Source organism: Diplotaxodon limnothrissa, linkage group LG6 (genome assembly GCF_057381915.1).
Source record: "Diplotaxodon limnothrissa isolate DT_005_m linkage group LG6, D_limnothrissa_male_GT1.1, whole genome shotgun sequence".
In the NCBI taxonomy this organism is placed as follows: domain Eukaryota; kingdom Metazoa; phylum Chordata; class Actinopteri; order Cichliformes; family Cichlidae; genus Diplotaxodon; species Diplotaxodon limnothrissa.
The window spans coordinates 35,971,357-35,989,541 of NC_140601.1; the positions used below are offsets into that span (position 1 = coordinate 35,971,357).

General features: G+C 39.7%; 1 protein-coding gene across 4 annotated transcripts in view; it reads left to right on the forward strand.

Moving 5' to 3' along the window:
• The first annotated feature begins 5,208 nt into the window (after nt 1–5,208).
• myh11a (myosin, heavy chain 11a, smooth muscle) overlaps nt 5,209–18,185 on the forward strand; it is a 34,149-nt gene continuing 21,172 nt past the window's right edge. For all 4 annotated transcript variants that reach the window (XM_085355132.1, XM_085355133.1, XM_085355134.1 and 1 more), the window contains exons 1-4: nt 5,209–5,302; nt 8,368–8,732; nt 9,014–9,170; nt 18,130–18,157. In XM_085355132.1, the coding sequence (XP_085211258.1) occupies nt 8,391–8,732; nt 9,014–9,170; nt 18,130–18,157 (527 nt within the window). In that variant the 5' untranslated portion in view covers nt 5,209–5,302; nt 8,368–8,390. The remainder of the gene's footprint in view (nt 5,303–8,367; nt 8,733–9,013; nt 9,171–18,129; nt 18,158–18,185) is intronic.

Below are 18,185 nucleotides of genomic sequence, written 5' to 3' on the forward strand. Positions count from 1 at the left end.
TATCTCCCCTCTGTCCTTGTAGTTATTCAGCCTTTACAGCGTAAAGTCTGTAAGGTCTTGTTAGCGCAGTAATCTTTGTGTCTTTGTTATAAATTGCCAAATGTTCTTTGTGGCCTTTTTTACATTTTGAATTTATTATCAGACTTCAACACTTTATTTATATTAGTCACAGTGTAATCCTAATAATTAATAATCCTAATTGTTTTTGTCATAGTTGAGTTAAAGGATTGAGATTACATTTGTGATGTATTTAGTGTTTCATTTTGTAAATATGTGATATTTTTTGACTGATTTTTAACAGTGTAAAAATAATAAAATCTTTATTTTTATTCACCAACTGCAATTGCTGATCTCATTCTCCACCATATGGTGGCAGTGTCACCACAGACAAAACTGAAGTCTGCTTTTTTCATAGGATTAAACAACTTTCCTATTTTTTCAGTCTTATGCAGCCAATCATTTCTAACATGCAGACCAACAGTACTGGGTTTGACTTGTTGGTTGGTCTGGTTCACTGGGGCCTCCCTGTGCTCGCATGTGTCCTACCCAGCATACACACCACATCTCACACTCTGATAGCTACGATAGAATCCGGCCTCACTGCATCCCCGAATTAGATAAACAGCTAAGGAGATGAATGGATGGACATGTTACACTGTAACAGGTCCTAAAAGACCTTACAACATTGAAGATATTGAGAGCAGGACCTTGAGCATAAAAGTTGCAAATATAGCAGAGACCACAGCAAGTGCACTTTAATTAAGCTGCATGCATTAAACAGGCCTCTGAGGCGATCATACAGCTTGTACATTGATATGAAATGTTGCAGGCTTTTCCAAATTTACAAGACTTATTCATTGTGAATGCAAGCACTTTCTCTTTTACAGTTTTCATCATAGGGTGATTAAAGTAGCTGCTCCTCAACGTTGACCAAAATAACACTTTCCTGTGATTGTTTTAGTGGTCATTGTATTGTGTGAAACTAAACCCACCCATGATCCAAAGCTGTGCCCTTCAGTTGCTTATATAAATGAACCTAAACTAAGGTATAATGCATCTTCCAGACTTTATTCTGTAGCTTCTCTCTTTCATGTTTACTTCTTTTTCTCATTTGCTTGCTGCAGCTTAAGAGAAAAGGCAATGAGGTCCTTCTTACCTTGATAATTTTATTTTATCTGACCCCAAAGACCACAAAACAACAACAGTAAATCAACAAAACTTAATTATATCTATGTGTATACTGTGTGTAGCCCAGATCCCACGCTAATTATGCACTGCGTCGAGCTTTTCACATAGTTTCTCACCGTTTTAAGGAACTTGACATTTTTATCTCAAACTTAAAGCCCTAAGTTTCTGGAAGTGATTATCTACTGAGGCAGCCTTTTATTTCTTATCCTGATTACTGATGTTGGGCACTTAGTTGCACTGTTTAAACCATTTGTAACCTGCTCTACGTCTAAGTTATTTTTAGGTTATACACATTTGTTTCTGCTCATCATAGGTCTCAGATTCATCCACTGAAACAGTGAAGTGATAATACTGAGCACATGGTGTATTATCTTGAATTTGGCCACAAAATGATTGATGTACCTTTAGTGCAGCTTGTTGAAGAGCTTAACTGTCTACGGTGTCCTAATTTATTGTTTCCTAGTATCAAATGAAAATAGCGCTATGTCTTTGTTCGTCTGAAAATGTCTGAATTTACATGGTTTTACAAAAACAAACCTGATTTTTCCTTAAAGCTGAGGTACTCAAATACCTACTTCACTGACATCTGATATATCCATTCTCTTTAAAATGGCTTTACAAGCTCCTGAAGTTGAACAATGACATGATTGTTCAATTGGCAGCTTGCCCCATAATTGGTAGCATTTCTTCTCCACTGTATAAATTAGTTGTATGCAAAACAGGCAGCTGTATAAATAGTGTTAAATGCAGTGATCCTTTGACTGCTGCAGACTGAACTGACGTTTGCCTCTGTGCTTAAATTAGAATGCAATTGCATTCCTTGGGGGTCAAACATATCCATAAACATGTTTTCTCTCCAATAGATGACCATCTATGGACATGAGGATGAAGAAAAAATACACATGAAACATGCTGTATGTACGAGATCTTAATATGACACCTCGTTTTGTTTTTATTGCTTCGAGGGAATCCTCCACATGTACGTGCTCAATTGCTTTAGCCATTCTGGCTGGTTTACTATAAACAGTGACCTGTTTGAATTCACTTGCTGCGTGTTAATTCATTTGCTGTGTGTAAATAAAATACAGATGATTAACATTTGATTTCTAAGTGAAAATCCTGCTTAGGTTTATTTCATTTGGAGTGGGATTTTGCCATCATTCACTCAGAGGTTTAAATCCATGTTCACTCCCGCTGTCTCCTCCTTAAAGGTGTGTCAGGACAAAGTTTAGAACAGATTAACTTTCAATACAAATAAATAATAATCCTTCCTTCTACCTTCATCCATTATTATGGCTCTTATTCTGGAAAATGATCCTGTTATACACTGTTTAGTTCAGAGGGAATCCCAAGTCTCTGTGTACTTATTTCAAAGGCATTAGCCTCAATTGTTAATTTCATATTTTATCTCACTAAAAATAACAAGAAAATAACAAGTCTTTCTCTTGTGTGCACTAAACAGAAGCTATAAACCAGTTGTCTGTCACAGCTAACTGCAGGTAAATAGAGTTAGAGTTTGGAGCCATAGGAGTAACTTTGTTTGAACAACCCTGTTGCTATTGAACCATATTTAGTCACTGGAGCTTGGGGTGGTTGCCTGTGCTAGACTTTGAAAGTAACACAGAAAGCTGCAGAGATTCCATACAGACGCCATTCTCCTTATATGGCACACACTGCAACTTCTCTGTTCAGTGTATCTGTTCCTCTTTCCCTCCTCTTCACTCTTCATCCCTCCCACTGCCTGTCTGTGCTGATTTTTTCAACCCATGGTCCTTTTCCACGAATGCCACCCCATCTCCTTGATGTTGGCCAGAGGGAACCTGAAGGCCCTTAATGTTGGTCTTAGGTCTGTCATCAGTTTTTACACAAACAGACACACACGAACACAATGCTATGTCTCTGGCGCAGTTATCAACCAGCAGTTTGATTTACCGGGACAAACAGAAAAGTGTCCTTATAAAGGAAGTTCCATTGGAAAGAAGCTGCACACAGGAGGGATGCAGCAGGACAGGGGAGGAGCTGTTTGCTGTGTGTGTAGCAACAGAAAGATGGGATGTGCACACACACACACACACACACACACACACACACACACACAAAGAAACTCACATTCATTATGCGAATTATGAGTTATGTACTGGTGGGAAACTCTCCAGGGAGGTTACAGTAAAAGAGGATTCCTATGCAGGGGACAGCTGGTTTTCCTTATGAGGAGTGGGAACGCATTGCATAATCTTTAAACCCTAGAACGTGTAGGAGTGAAGCACACAGTTTTATAATTATGATTCCTGTTCATTTTTTCCCACTGTTTAGCCTTATTAGATTCAACTCAGAGGTGTGTGGAAATAAATGATACAAAATAAGGAGGTAAAAGCCCAGATTGCAATTTGAAATAATATTTTATTAGACTGCAGTTAAATTGTCTAAATTGTAAAGACTTTCTTGATTGCCTTTGAATAAATTCTTTGAAACATGACACCTGTAAATTATGTTAAAAAGGTTTTTCTACAGGGAAAGTGCATAGAAATACATTTTTATTATATTGAAAATGTACTGCCACAGACAGAAGACAACTCCATCCCACACATCCACTCCTACAGCCATTGTAGAATAACACATACATCACCTAACATGCATGTCTTTAAACAGTAGAAACTGGAACACCTGGAAGAAACACAGACATTGAGAGAACATACAAACTGATAACAACAGTTAATTATGATTCAAGGCGCCCAATAAACGCTTGGCTTGATTAGTGCTGAATTACTAAATATTTTTGAACCAACTCTTTCCAAAGAAATTAGTTAAGACAGCAAGTGATAGCATGTTTTTAAGATTAGACTCAAATTGAACCAATTATTCGGCTTCTGTGTTTATTGTGGGTCCAGCTTTTATGATTCAATTAATGGAAACAACAAATCAAGTCATGAAATGTTCCTAAAATCTGTCATGATGCATAAAGAATAAACACATAAATTCAAGTTGAGCCATGCTGTTTACCTACAAACACACATTTGGCTTGTCCATCTACAAGAATGTAAAGTAATTGAACTAATTCTTTGGACAGGAGGGAGAGGAGAGGATGTTCCCTTTGGTAAGGTTATACTATTACACGTTTTCTTTTATATTTTTTAATATAAACTGCAGTTACTTTTAAAATATCAAGGTTTAGTTATCTAGTTTTATACAAATGATCTCATTTTAATTAATAAAAAACAAGTTATTATTTAATTTAACACAGTATCACTGACACTAAAATATCTAGTGTGTGAGAATTTGAGTTAATCGGTCTATTAATCTGAATAATGTGCTTATGGTAGACTCATAACCAAGACGTAGAATGAACCTTGCTGTGTTACATAGGCTTGATTATTTTTCGGGGTATTTTAATGTAGTTTGGCTCATGATGTAGTTAATTTTAACGAGAAGTTCTATATCAATTTGGATCATTTTATTTATAAAATATGTCACATGTATAAACGTGTTGCACATTAAAATCTAAAAAAAAGGTCTTGTAACATAAATGTTGTGGATTTAGATGTACTGGATTTGTTAGCTGCAGTAAATTTCAAGATATTAAAAAAAACTGATGAAACTGTATTACACGCCAATTTATTTTACAACCATAACCTGACCTCACAGCCCGTGTGTGCGCTAGTCTTACACACAAACATGATGTCTTTGTGCTGGAACAGTAAGCATGGAGATTAGGGAGTTATGGTGTTTTCCATTTTACTGTTGACTGTTATATATGACCTTTTAATCCTCTGCTTCTCTGTCAGCAGCACCCTCCACTCCATTCAGCGCCTTTTCATTCATCTTACATCCCTGTGACTCCTCGAACCTGCTGGTGTCCGCAGTGCGCATGTCCGTTGCCTCCGCAGCCCCGCTGACAGATGTAGACTGCAACTGGACGATGCTGCAGCTGGAGGAGGAGGGTCCCCTCGTACAGCTCCACCTTCGCGCAACAGTCCGCAGTTTAAATAGTAAGGCTTTGAAATTGACGAGGGTCATTTGGACTGTTCGCTTTTGGAGTACCTCGTCAACGCCGGCTTCTCCAAACTCCAACTTTCCAAAGCCAAAGCTCCCCTGAACACCCGTTTCTTCACATTATGTAAGTATAACCTTTAGTGGAAGCGTGCAGCGGCGGTCATGAAGTGCACCTGTCAGTCGGCATCCCCTCATAACTTTAAATGCGTTTAAGGAAGAGGGAGTCTGCGTGTTTTCCTGTAGATAATGGCGGTTGCAGAGCTTTATTGTGAACTTTGTAGCTACTATGAAAAATTATTTTAAAAATATGCTTTAATTAATGTTTTATGGTAGCCTAGCATATGAGTTTTATTCATAACTTCTTCTGACAGTTAAAAGCAATGACATAGTTTACGTATCTGGGCGTCAGCTCATTATGTAATTATACATCTCCTGTATGCAAACACTTATTTGTGCATTAGATAAAGTGCAACAGACGACGTAGTATTATTGTTAAGTTAATCAACTACAGTTAATACTGTAAAAAAATACATATATTAAAAAAAAACTGTAAAAAGTATTCGCGATCATAAGGAAAAGGGGAAAGGTCTGTCTATCTAAGAACCACATCCCACTGACCACTGAGTTTCCTGTTTTCCAAATATGGTTGTATTGGGCTGCATGTATATCCAGTATGTTTTCCCTGAAGATGCAGATAGCACAGACTCGTGACAATTTTCACATACAGCTAACTAATCTTGTCATGATTGGTTTGGAGGAGTGATGGACTGATTTTTATATAACACTCTTCTGCTCTCCTGAGGCACTCAAAGCGCTTTATACACGCCTCATTCACAAATTCATACAAGCCTTTTTTCTATGATTAAGCGCTTTCTGTCTAACATTAACACACATTCATAGCAACTTGGGGCTAGTATCCTGCCCAAGGATATTTGGCATGCAGACGTAGTCTCCCTTCTGTTTTATTTCAAGGGCTTTCACTGTCATAACCACACAAGCTAATGGACAGTCTAATAACTGAGTATTTCAACTCAATTATATATATGTAAAACTTGGATGCAGCTTTAAACAGATTAATTTCGCCACAGCATCACAGGTTTCTGGATGAACAGTTAAAGGAACAGTTTGGCAAGCACTGGGATATTCCTGGTCAGAAAATAAGAGGAAACACTTCCTGGAACAAGTCAAGTGTATATTTTAATAAATTCAATTAAACTATTTTCATGTTTTAATAGCAAACATTGAGCAAAGGCCTGGAAAACCTGATGCATCTGAGTTTATTGATAAAAGGATAACAGGAAGAAGAGAGAAAAGTTGTAAAATTGTCAGCCACTCGGTCAGCCACAAATAGAAAGGTCACTTAGTCTCCTGAGTGATATTTCCACTTGTTTATTATTTTTGATAGAGACTCTGGAATAATGATCCAGTTTATTGGTCTCATCACAAGTTTTATTTTTAGCCTTGGTGTGATATTTTTGACAAACTAGAACCGAGACAATACTGATTTGGTTTGATGATTACACAGGAGAGAGTTTAATATTATATTTAGTGGTTAAAGTTATGACAGATCAATAATACTGGATTATGTGTAGTTTAGTCTCATGGCGAATAAAGATGCCAGAGATGACAAACCATCGTCGTGACTGTGAGACTTTTCCCTCTGAACCCTGTTCTGTCTTCAAGATACACTTACTGAGCACCAAACTGTATCAACACCACAGAAAGTGAGAGTGGACTCCACAACTATTAAGCATTAACTCAAGTTAGTGAGAAAGGTTAAAGAGAGTGAGGAGGAGCAACTTGATTGGCTGCACACACTTAAGTATACGGGGAGTGTCAGGAAAAGTTTGTTTACATTTATCTGCAGAAAATCACCAGATCATCAGAGGGTTCCTTCCTTGTTTTCTCAGACGTGTGCTTGACTTACTGCTTTCATCCACTGACATATAGACAGTGTTTGCTTCTGCTTCAAGCTAATACTTTTACAGTATATTTTATAGTTTGTGACTTAGTTTGTCTAAGACCAGGATTTCATATATAAGCTATCTTAGGTTAGAAAGTAAAACATTTTTTCCACTTAAAAACTTGCAAACTTGTTTCATTTTATCCATCACATTATGGTTTTATAGTTATGTAACAGTCCCTAAATTAGATCTAATGGGTTCCGTTTTTTTAATAACACTTGAAAAGAATTAAGTGCATGTACATTTACTCTACATATTTCTGTTAGCATTTCACATAAGCTCGGGAATGCTCCTTTTCAGACATGACTGAGTCCCAGGCACCTGTTCATGATTTAACCAGTGCATTTAAAAATGAATGCTACTATGGCCCCGTGTGAAGCACGATTGTTAAAGCTCCGGGCCCCCCTCAGGCTCTCTGCCTTACTGTTATCATTTTGGAGTAAACGACAAGGCCGGCAAGAGACATACTATTCCCTATATGGGCTTTGTTTGGGAGTTCACTTGCCTTGCTGTTTAGGTCTGCAGAAAAGAGCCCTGCTCCAGAGAAGGGGTCCATATATGGTCATCACAGCACGAGACTGAAGCCTCAAGCAGGAGACAGAGAGAGAGTAAGAGAGAGCAGGAGAGAGAGAGAGATGCAGAGTGAAAGACCGGAAAAAATGGATGTTGACAATTAAGCACTGACTTGACTGAGTATAAGTAAATGCCAGCAAGTATTAATGGTTTAGAGTTATTTGAGATAGAGCTGTTGACAAAACGTAGCGGTCTTTGTTGCTGAGTTAATTAAAATCAATTTCCCAGCCTCAGTCATTGGATCTACAGTAGGGAGGGGAATTGTTTGAGCTCTTCCCTTGTGGTGTGTGAGAGAGACAGGGAGAGAGTGCAGGGTCGAGAGGGGGGTGGAGGTCTGTGAGAATGGCTGCACTCTGGAACTCCCCGATAGATGAAGCATATTAACTCTTTGGGTTACGACCACAAGCAAGGAGGCAAATTTATAGCATGTCTCCCACTAGCACTTACTCATTACTTGACACAGGGTTTTGCTATCTATAGGCCCAATCAGGTACTTCCAGTACCTGCAAGTGATTATTGTCTCTTACTGACTGCTGCTACTGACTTTCCATTGCCTCTTTTCTCCCTTACTTGCATTCTTTCTGTCATCCATCTTTGTTTTACTTACTGCTCCCTCTTTTCTAACATTCAGTTAATTTTTTGTCATCGACAGCTGGCCCTTCACCTTAAGCCAAGATGTCCACGAAGGCCCCTACCGAGGATGAGAAGTTCCTCTTTGTTGACAAAGACTTCCTCAACAGCCCGATGGCTCAGGCTGACTGGGCAGCCAAGAAGTTGGTATGGGTTCCATCAGAAAAGCATGGCTTTGAGGCAGCTAGTATAAAGGAGGAGCATGGCGACGAGGTGCTGGTGGAGCTGGCTGATAATGCCAAGAAGATAACAGTCAATAAAGATGACATCCAGAAGATGAACCCTCCCAAGTTCAGCAAGGTGGAGGACATGGCCGAGCTCACCTGTCTAAATGAGGCCTCTGTGTTGCACAATCTTCGCGAGAGGTACTTCTCTGGGCTCATTTATGTAAGTATTTACTAAAAACAAGCGCATGCTCACAAAATAGTTTATGCCTTATTCTTATGGCAACTTGTTGACTTTGTTATCCCTTTGTTATTTGGATTGGGATGTACAAACTCTGACCCTAAATAAAGTACTAGAAAAATGATGACAAACTATGAATTTCCTCAGATTATTGTACTTTTTACTACTACTACTACTACTACTGTCTCGTTCTCTGGCAGAAACAAGCATGCAAACTGTGCAAGTTGTCCTTGTCTCACCTTTCTTGCATTCTCTGCTCTCAGACATACTCTGGCCTGTTCTGCGTGGTGGTGAATCCTTACAAAATGCTGCCCATCTACTCAGAGAAGATCATTGAAATGTACAAAGGAAAGAAACGACATGAACTACCCCCTCATATCTATTCCATCTCTGACAACGCCTATAGAAACATGATGCAAGGTAAGATGCTTACTACAAAACTCCTCTTGTGATGTAGATGCTTTCATACTGCAAAGACATGTTCCTACCCATGTTAGCTCTGTAATGGGGCTTTTTTATGTTATCTATCCAAAGTATACAATAGAAAAAGAGTCTTAGGCAACCCTTTCTTTATGTTTTGCTTCCAAGGAGCCAGACTCTAGTATTTTTAAAAGTGGTTCTCCAAATCAAATCAAATCAAATCACTTTTATTGTCACATCACATATGCAGGTACATTGGTACAGCACATGTGAGTGAAATTCTTGTGTGCGAGCTTCACAAGCAACAGAGTTGTGCAAAATACAATAATGTAAACAAGCAAAATACAAGAATGGCTACATCTGAAACTAATAAATATATGTACAATATATAATAGTATATGCATTTCTGGATGTGTATACTAAATATTTTTCTACGTGTGTGTGTGTGTGTGTGTGTACACATATTTTACAAATTAAATAGAGTAAACAATAAATAAAATATATAAAATAAAATATACAGAGTGAGACATGTGCAAAACAGTGGCGTTACTGTACAGTATGGAGTGCATAATGTTAAAGTTCCAGTAGTGAAGCTGAGGTGTCTATGAAGTGTTCAGCAGTCTGATGGCCTGATGGAAAAAGCTGTCTCTCAGTCTGCTGGTACGGGACCGGATGCTGCAGAACCTCCTTCCTGATGGAAGCAGTCTGAACAGTTTATGGCTGGGGTGACTGGAGTCCTTGATGATCCTCCCCGCTTTCCTCAGGCACCGCTTCCTGTAGATGTCTTGGAGGGAGGGAAGCTCACCTCCAATTATCCGTTCAGAGCACCGCACTACTCGCTGGAGAGCTTTGCAGTTGTAGGCGGTGCTGTTGCCATACCAGGTGGTGATGCATCCAGTGAGGATGCTCTCAATGGCACAGTGATAGAAGGTCCTGAGGATGCGGGGGCTCATGCCAAATCTTTTCAGTCTCCTGAGAAAGAAGAGGCGCTGCTGCGCCTTCTTCACTGTTTTGTTTGTGTGTACTGACCACGTAAGATCCTCAGCCAGATGTACACCAAGGAACCGGAAGCTGCTCACTCTCTCCACAGCAGCGCCGCTGATGGTGATGGGGGTGTGTACTTCTCTGCACCTCCGGAAGTCCACTATCAACTCCTTTGTCTTTGCGACGTTGAGGGTGAGATGGTTGTCTTGACACCAGTGGGTCAGGGCGCTGACCTCCTCCCTGTAAGCCGTCTCATCACTGTTGGTGATAAGACCCACCACTGTAGTGTCGTCCGCAAACTTCACAATGATGTTGGAGTTGTTAGTGGCCGTGCAGTCGTAGGTGTAGAGTGAGTACAGGAGAGGGCTCAGTACACACCCCTGTGGAGCACCAGTGTTCAGTGTGATGGGGGATGAGGTGATGCTGCCCAGTCTGACCACCTGGCGTCTGTCAGACAGGAAGCTAAGGATCCAGCTGCAGAGGGAGCTGCTCAGTCCTAGATCCTGCAGTTTCCTGTCCAGCTTCGAGGGAACGATGGTATTGAATGCTGAGCTGTAATCTACAAACAGCATTCTCACATACGTGTCTCTCTTCTCCAGGTGTGACAGGGCAGTGTGTAGTGTCAGGGCTATGGCATCATCAGTGGACCTGTTGTGGCGGTATGCAAACTATAGAGGGTCCAGTGAGTCGGGTAGTGCAGAGCAGATGAAGTCCCTGACCAGCTTCTCGAAGCATTTGCTTACGATGGGGGTCAGGGCTACAGGTCGCCAGTCGTTCAATGAGGAGATGGTGGAGGATTTGGGTACAGGGACGATGGTGGCCATTTTGAAGCAGGCTGGGACTACAGACAGAGAGAGGGAAAGGTTGAAGATGTGCGTGAACACTCCAGCCAGCTGAGCCGCGCATGACTTGAGGACGCGGCCGGGAATCCCGTCCGGACCAGTAGCTTTGCGTGCGTTCACCTTCCTGAAGCTTCCAGGTTTTCTAAAGATCTTTTATAGTTTTTCTCTGGACATTGGCTACCTTTTGTTGTTGTTGTTGTTTTGTTTATTAAGCCTAGTATTGGTTCCCTGGCATCCAGTATAAAAGCATAACTGAATAGAAAGACACACAATTGAATGTAATCAGTCACTGACTGGCCTCCCCAGGGCCCAAACTTCAACATTTTTAAAGCAGTGTGGGATAATCTTGGAAAACAACAGAACAAAAGTCAGGCAACACCCAAAGAAGAGCTTTGAATGTCCTTCAAGAAACCTGGAGAACTATTCTTGAAGCTTAATTAAAGACATTACAAGAACAGCCTGACCCTGGTAGCTCAGGCTTTGTTGAATGATGAAGGAGGTCATACCAAATATATGCAAACTCGGTTTTTGCTTTATATACTGAATATAAATGAATAAATTCAGAATTGTTTCAATAAATTGCTGTAGCTATTTTACTAGGAACTTTTGACTTTTGCACAGCACATGCTGAGATGGGCTACAACATTTATAAACTAAAATGATCAGATCAAAATGATAAATAATAAACTGAGACAAGAAAGCAACAAACGTAAGTATATCTTCAGCAGGCCTCACACATAACTGAATAAAATCTGCAGGCGTTAGCTGCTGAAGCTCTTAAGTAAGCTGTGTCAAATTGAGCTGTTTGTTGGCAGCTTTAAGAGCTTGTTGTGGGTGAGTTGTGGTGACTCTTGGTGACGACAGGCTTATCACACTGTCATGTTGACAAAGTGGTTGACAAAACTGCAAATTAATCCATGAAACTGATGGCTTAAAATGCAGAGCCATGTTTATAATGTAGTGAGAACAAAAAATACACTCATTAAAATGTAAAATGGTATGAAAAACAACTCCAAAATAGTATTTTGGTCTCATAGAGGTGATGGTAGCAGTCTTGGTCATGCTTACAGTAAATGTCCCTGCAGTGATTCAGAGTGGCTGGTTTCCCATAGAATCAGAGTCTGTGTTTCCAGGGGGTCTTGCCCACTGGATTTTATGTTGATATGACGATGTGTTCTCTCAGAGGACTTGACATCTGGATTGTGAGATGGTTGAGAGATGGGTGGAGGGCAATAAAACATTTCCTGTTTCAGAAAACCCTCTTGCTTATTTAAAAAAAAATTCTTAGGGAGTGTAAATGCCAAAGATTTAACAAGTTTATTGGTCCTATTAAATGAGCCTGAGACTTTTGTCCTTTGGTTTGAGGAGTTTCCTTCCTAAACAGGATGTTTGGACAGGAGTTACTGTAATTTAGAGAGTTATTGTTTGGAAACCATCAAAGAAAGTTGTGTTATAATTTCTTCCACTACTGTACAGGCCTCACACATACATGCACAGCTGTCAATTCTGATAGGGTCATTATTACAGTATTGAAGTACACACCTGAATGAACTTTGAATTTCAATGCTAAAAAGCTTGAAGAGATCCAAACAAGTAATCAGGTACTCTAAAGCTCTGTATTTTGTTGTCATTATAATTCCTTTAGAGAGTATGTGATTCACACTGTGATATACAAAGCAAAATAATTGTTCTAGGATGTAAGCCAACAACTTGAAACTATATTTCTTTACCCGGGGTACTTTTGTTTGAGAAAATGTCAGTAGCATCGAGACCACCAACCTCTGACACCCTCTCAGACTGTTCCCGGCAGCTTTAGGTTCCTACATTCATCACTTAATCGATTTGTGTTGACAATGCTGCATGAAATGTATGGACAGCCCATGCATGAGTACGGAGCCCTGCAAGGGATATTGGAGAAAAAAAAATTAAGATGAACTTTTGCAAGATCTTGCAAACGTTTTGCGAGATCTCACAAAGTAGGCCGCATCCTTCAGAGGCCACCAGCTCGAAGCTGACCAGGAGGTCGAGGCATGATGTGCCAGGAGTGCGGTGTTCCCCCCGGCTCTAGTGGGCCTCGACCTCCCGGTCAGCTTTGAGCTGGTGGGTAACAGACGTCTCCAAAAACGTCGGAGCACTTTTGCAAATATGTGATGTCTTGATAAACCAAGCAGATATTTGAAGTTTACACAGCTACATTTTGTGACCCATAAAGACTAATATTAAAACTAAGTAGCTGCCTCCATTGTTGGATACTGAAATTGGCTAGACCGCGCTATGAATTCTGGGATAGGTTGGGCCACGAAGGATACACCGACTTGGCCTTCAAATGCGACCTGCGAAGGATTTGTGGAGGAAGACTTTTTAAATATCTCCCCAATTATATCAAGACTGATGCAAACATATCGAGATAAGTTTGCATCACTGGGGTCAAAGCTGAGTGTAGCCAGGAGCTGTCTGTATTTGTGTCTGTGTGATGCACTTATGTAGTTTATGGATGAAGCTTGTGCATCCAGTTTGCTGGCTCTACCAGATATAGTCACATCAGGCTTTAAAAAAACTAACAGACAGCTATAAACCATAGTGGAAGTTCAAAATGCAAGTCCACAAAACAGGGAGTTGCAAGTCCACGTATATATCGCATTACGCATTACGATCAACGATGACTGATCAAAGAAAATAAAGAAGCCTATCAAATGTGACCGCGCCGATATGTAGAACAAATTTGGAAATAGATATACTGAAACACCAGTTTGTCTTCAATTTGCTAAATTTGTTTGGCAATGACAATATAAATAACTTAATTGGTCTTTGATAAAGCAACTTAATGCTGTCTAATGCTTTTCTGTTACTAATAAGGTGTACGCACTGAGTGATTTAACGTTACAACAAACCAGGATACAGGAAAATACCTCATAAGCTATAGTTTGTAAACACAGCATCAAGAGTAAACAAGAAGAAGGGAGGATTGGTGTTTATGTGGCGTTTGGATTATACATCTTCTGTTCATCTCTGAGAACGAACGCTGGAACATAGCAGATGCTGTTCAGTCTGTGTCTGTATGTGCAGAAGAAAAAAATGTGTTTTGATTTGCTGCATTTATTTCAGACTAAACATTTTTTTCGGACTTATCATATATGTGACAGTAGATATTTAAGCTTGGACCACCCATTTAGTTGTCACGTTTTAACAACTGGGACTTAAAGTGCTTGAGTAAAGAAATCAAGATAAGTCGGCAGCGAAAAATAAGAACAAAAAAAACCACAAAGAGAAATATAAAGAAAAGCATAGAAAAGACAAGAAACAATTAATCAAAAATATATTCATTCTTTAAAAATAACAAAATGTCTCAAGTCTCGTGCAAAGGTGAAAGAGACTGTCTCATATGGGTTTAAGTGAACTCATGATACGTTTTCCTCGTGCTTATTTTCTATCACTGTTACTGTTACAATGGTGATGATTATGTTAAATGAAATTTCAAGTAATCCATGTGAGCCCAAAGTTCAGGCTTCGAACTATTCTCAGCACTGTTTCAGGCCGTTTGTCCTGCTCTTAGACCTGCATGATGTCAGCGAGACTGGATATCTTTAATATGATGATCTAAGACACACAGCGCAGGCTGTTACCACATAAAGTCCCACCTACCTGATGTTTAAACTTTCTGTTTATAAGGCAGGGGCAGTCAGAGGACAGTTGGTTTAAATGGAAGGGATGGCAGCTAAACAGCTTGATTTGAGACAACAAGATCCAGTGTTATTTTGAAATGTGAATCATGTGGTTCAGGAATAAGAATAGCTCATGGAGTGTGAAATCAGTATGATAGGTCCTGTTTAATTTTTAAAGCTGGGGGAAAAGTATCAGTTTGAGAGGGGCAGCGAGTCAGAGGAAGGTTGTCTTAAAGGCAACTTTAATGAGGGTCATGGTTTAGATAAATAAGAGTGATTTTGAGCTGTAATGTAAAGCTACTGTAGTGGAATAAAAAAGGAACTGGAAACGAGCATAGCTGTAGCTCAGGTGGCAGAGCAGGTTAGCCACTAATCAGAAGGTCGGTGGTTCGATCCCAGGCTGCCTCCTGGCTGCATGCCAAATATCCTTGGGCAAGATACTAACCTTGTTTGCCTGCTGGTGGTGGTCAGAGAGCCCGGTGGCGCCAGTGTCCGGCAGCCTTGCCTTTGTCAGTGTGCCCCAGGGCAGCTGTGGCTACAATGTAGCTTGCCATTGCCTGTGTGTGAATGGGTGAATGACTGAATGTAGTGTAAAGTGTAAAGCAGGAACTGAGTAAAGTGCTATACAAATGCAGGCCATTTACATTAAAGTCTCCTTTTGATTCATAGGGTCTGATTGCTTGAAGCGTAGTCTTTTTCATAATTTAAACCTTTACAATATCAATGTCTCAAGGGTTCTCTATACACCAAAATAATATAAGAAAAACTATGACTGCCAGGGAGTTGTTATTGTTGATGCTTTGGTAGGATTTCCCATGAAGTTGTGACGAATCAGAATCAGAATCAGAATGGGTTTATTGCCAGATGTTGAGGTTTACAACATTAGGAAATTGCTGCGGTGCTTCAGTGCAGACAATAAGAATTAAAGTGCTATGTAGAAAGAAAGATATGTGCATGAGATATACATGAGATATATACATGAGAATAAGAATTATGAGTGCTACGTAGAAAGATAATGAAGCAGGATGTTCTACACTGAGTGCTGTAGTATGAACAATTCACATGTAAACTGGAAGTGGTGCATAACTGAAGCAAATCCAGATAAGTCTCCTAAGCTCTGAAACATTCCTTCTTCAGTCTTGGCCAAGATCCCATTCCTCCAAAATTGTACTTTGGTCTTTGATGTCCGGGAGATAAAAATGTAAATTCCCGTGGGGAGTTTTCTGTCCCCAGCAGCAGATGATTGACATGCTGTCCTTCCGTGCTCACAGTATATTTACTGGTGCAGAGACTCATATAATCAGATTTAATTCTCGTGACTTAATTAGGTTCACAGATTTTTTAAGTCTCATTCACTAATGTGAGTGCATGTTGTTTTTGGATTTGTTACAAGAATTCACAAATCTGGCCACCTTACTCTCTCTCTCTCTCTATGTGTGTTGCTGTCTTGCACTCTGCCTTAATTAGGAAGTGCAGAGAGGGAACAGGGTACATTTCGTCTGTATGTAAGGAATGAATCCAGTGGAACAGCAGCCAAACTGGAGTTCACATGGAGAAAAGGCATCCACCCCAGTTTACAGTTCAATGGAGGCTGGACACTGTATCTGTGTGTGCAGAATAGAATAGAATAGCCCTTTATTGTCACTGTACTTGTTCGACGAAATTATGAGTGCTCCACCCTAATTGTGCAGGAGTGTGCTGCTGGTTTATCTTGTGTGTGCGTGTGTGTGTGTGTACTTGTATGTGTGTGTCTTGGGGACCGCTTTAAATTTTCCACCTCTAAAGAGAGGACAGTTTGGCAAAGTGAAAACTCAATTTATGAAACACCTTCAAAGAGTTTTGTTGAGACTAAGGTTGATGTAATGATGCAACAGGGTTAGAGAGGAGCGGTTAGACTAATTTCTGTTGAACAAGATCACATTAAGCCCAGTTTAATCTCAAGTGCCAGACAAGTTAAGTTGTTGTAGTACCACCAACATTTTTCCTTTCTTTAGTAGAAAGAAGTTCATTAAACATTAGACAATTAAATATAGAGTATCTGTTAAAATCAATAGACAGTAAACATCATCATATCGTGTGAGACAGCTTTTCCACCTTCAGTTAGTCTACTGTCACTAAAAAGAAATGTTTTGGATACGTCTCCAAGGCTAGCTATCTTACTTCAGGCTACAGGCTATGGGGGCTATAAAATTGAAAACAATTAGTGCTTTGGTTTGTGACGTTATCCATTCTGTCAGTGCAATGTTTCCTGGTGCAATAAATGGGGAAAAATTTCCAAAAATGATGCCCTCCTCTCTTGCAATTTTAATTTTCTATGCAGTGGGTCAGATTGGACAATAGATATAAAAGAGAGGAAGTGCCTTAAACATTTCTTTCTAAAAGGTAGAAAGGTAGTGACTCCTCTAGTTGAAAAAAGATGATGTCCAGTATAAGAAAACTACTTACACTCTGACCTCAGTAAAGACTGTACTGATGAATGCATGAACTCAGTTCAAGTCTTATGGAATACAGCAGTATCAGGAAGGACATTAAAGCAGGGTATGTTTAGGGGGGACCATATAAATGTTCACAGGCCCTCATGTCTGGTTTAAAAGAAATTGGAAATTGTGTGGCTCAAAGTTTCAGAGATGAAATTTCACAAATCAGTGGGTGACATCATGGTCGCTATGTCCATGTTTTATATAGTCTATGGAACTCTTTGGGAGACGTTTGACACCACAGAGATGGAGTGAAGTGTCAGTAAATAACCTCACAAAGTTAGACATGTCATTAGATTTGTGTCCTGGACATGTGGATGATAATCAAAATGAAAATGACACTCTTCAGTGTCAGAATGAGGAATTGTCTCCCGTCATTCACCCTACCCTGGGTCATTTTTGTTGCACAGTTGCATAGAGGTTTATGAGGCTGCCTAGTATGCCATTTGTTCTGTTCTGATCACAAATGCCCAGAAAAGTTATCTCTCTTTCAGCAATGTGCACCATACTCCCCCAGGGGTGGTTTGTACTGAAGTATACAGTTACAGTTTAGCCTTACATGGTCTTCGTGTAATCTCCCTGGAGTATTTTTGGAGACAGTCTAATGACTCATTGCTTTTGCGCATTCAGAGTTCATTTTCATGTGTAAAAATCAAAGTATTTTTAAGAGTTACATGTTTTCTTTGGCACAAGGGAGTAAATCACAAAGCCTAGCTGGTGTTTTAAGTTTGACAGTAGATTGATCTTTATTGCTGGAGAATTACATGTGGTTTCACAGTAGTGCATTTGACTACTTTGCATGGTGAATATAAGTGGTAGAAAGAAAAGAAAGAAAATAAAAGTCCCTCATGTCTATCATGCACAATAAAAATTACAAATGTATTCTACAGTTACTGCAAATTTATTTAGCTGTATCATGAATTTTATGTTTAAAAGTATTCAACATAAGTTGTAATAAAAATAATCTAACACTGACTCTCTCTTGATTCTACAGATCGTGAAGACCAGTCCATTCTCTGCACGTAAGTGAAAATCTCTCTCCTCCATGCT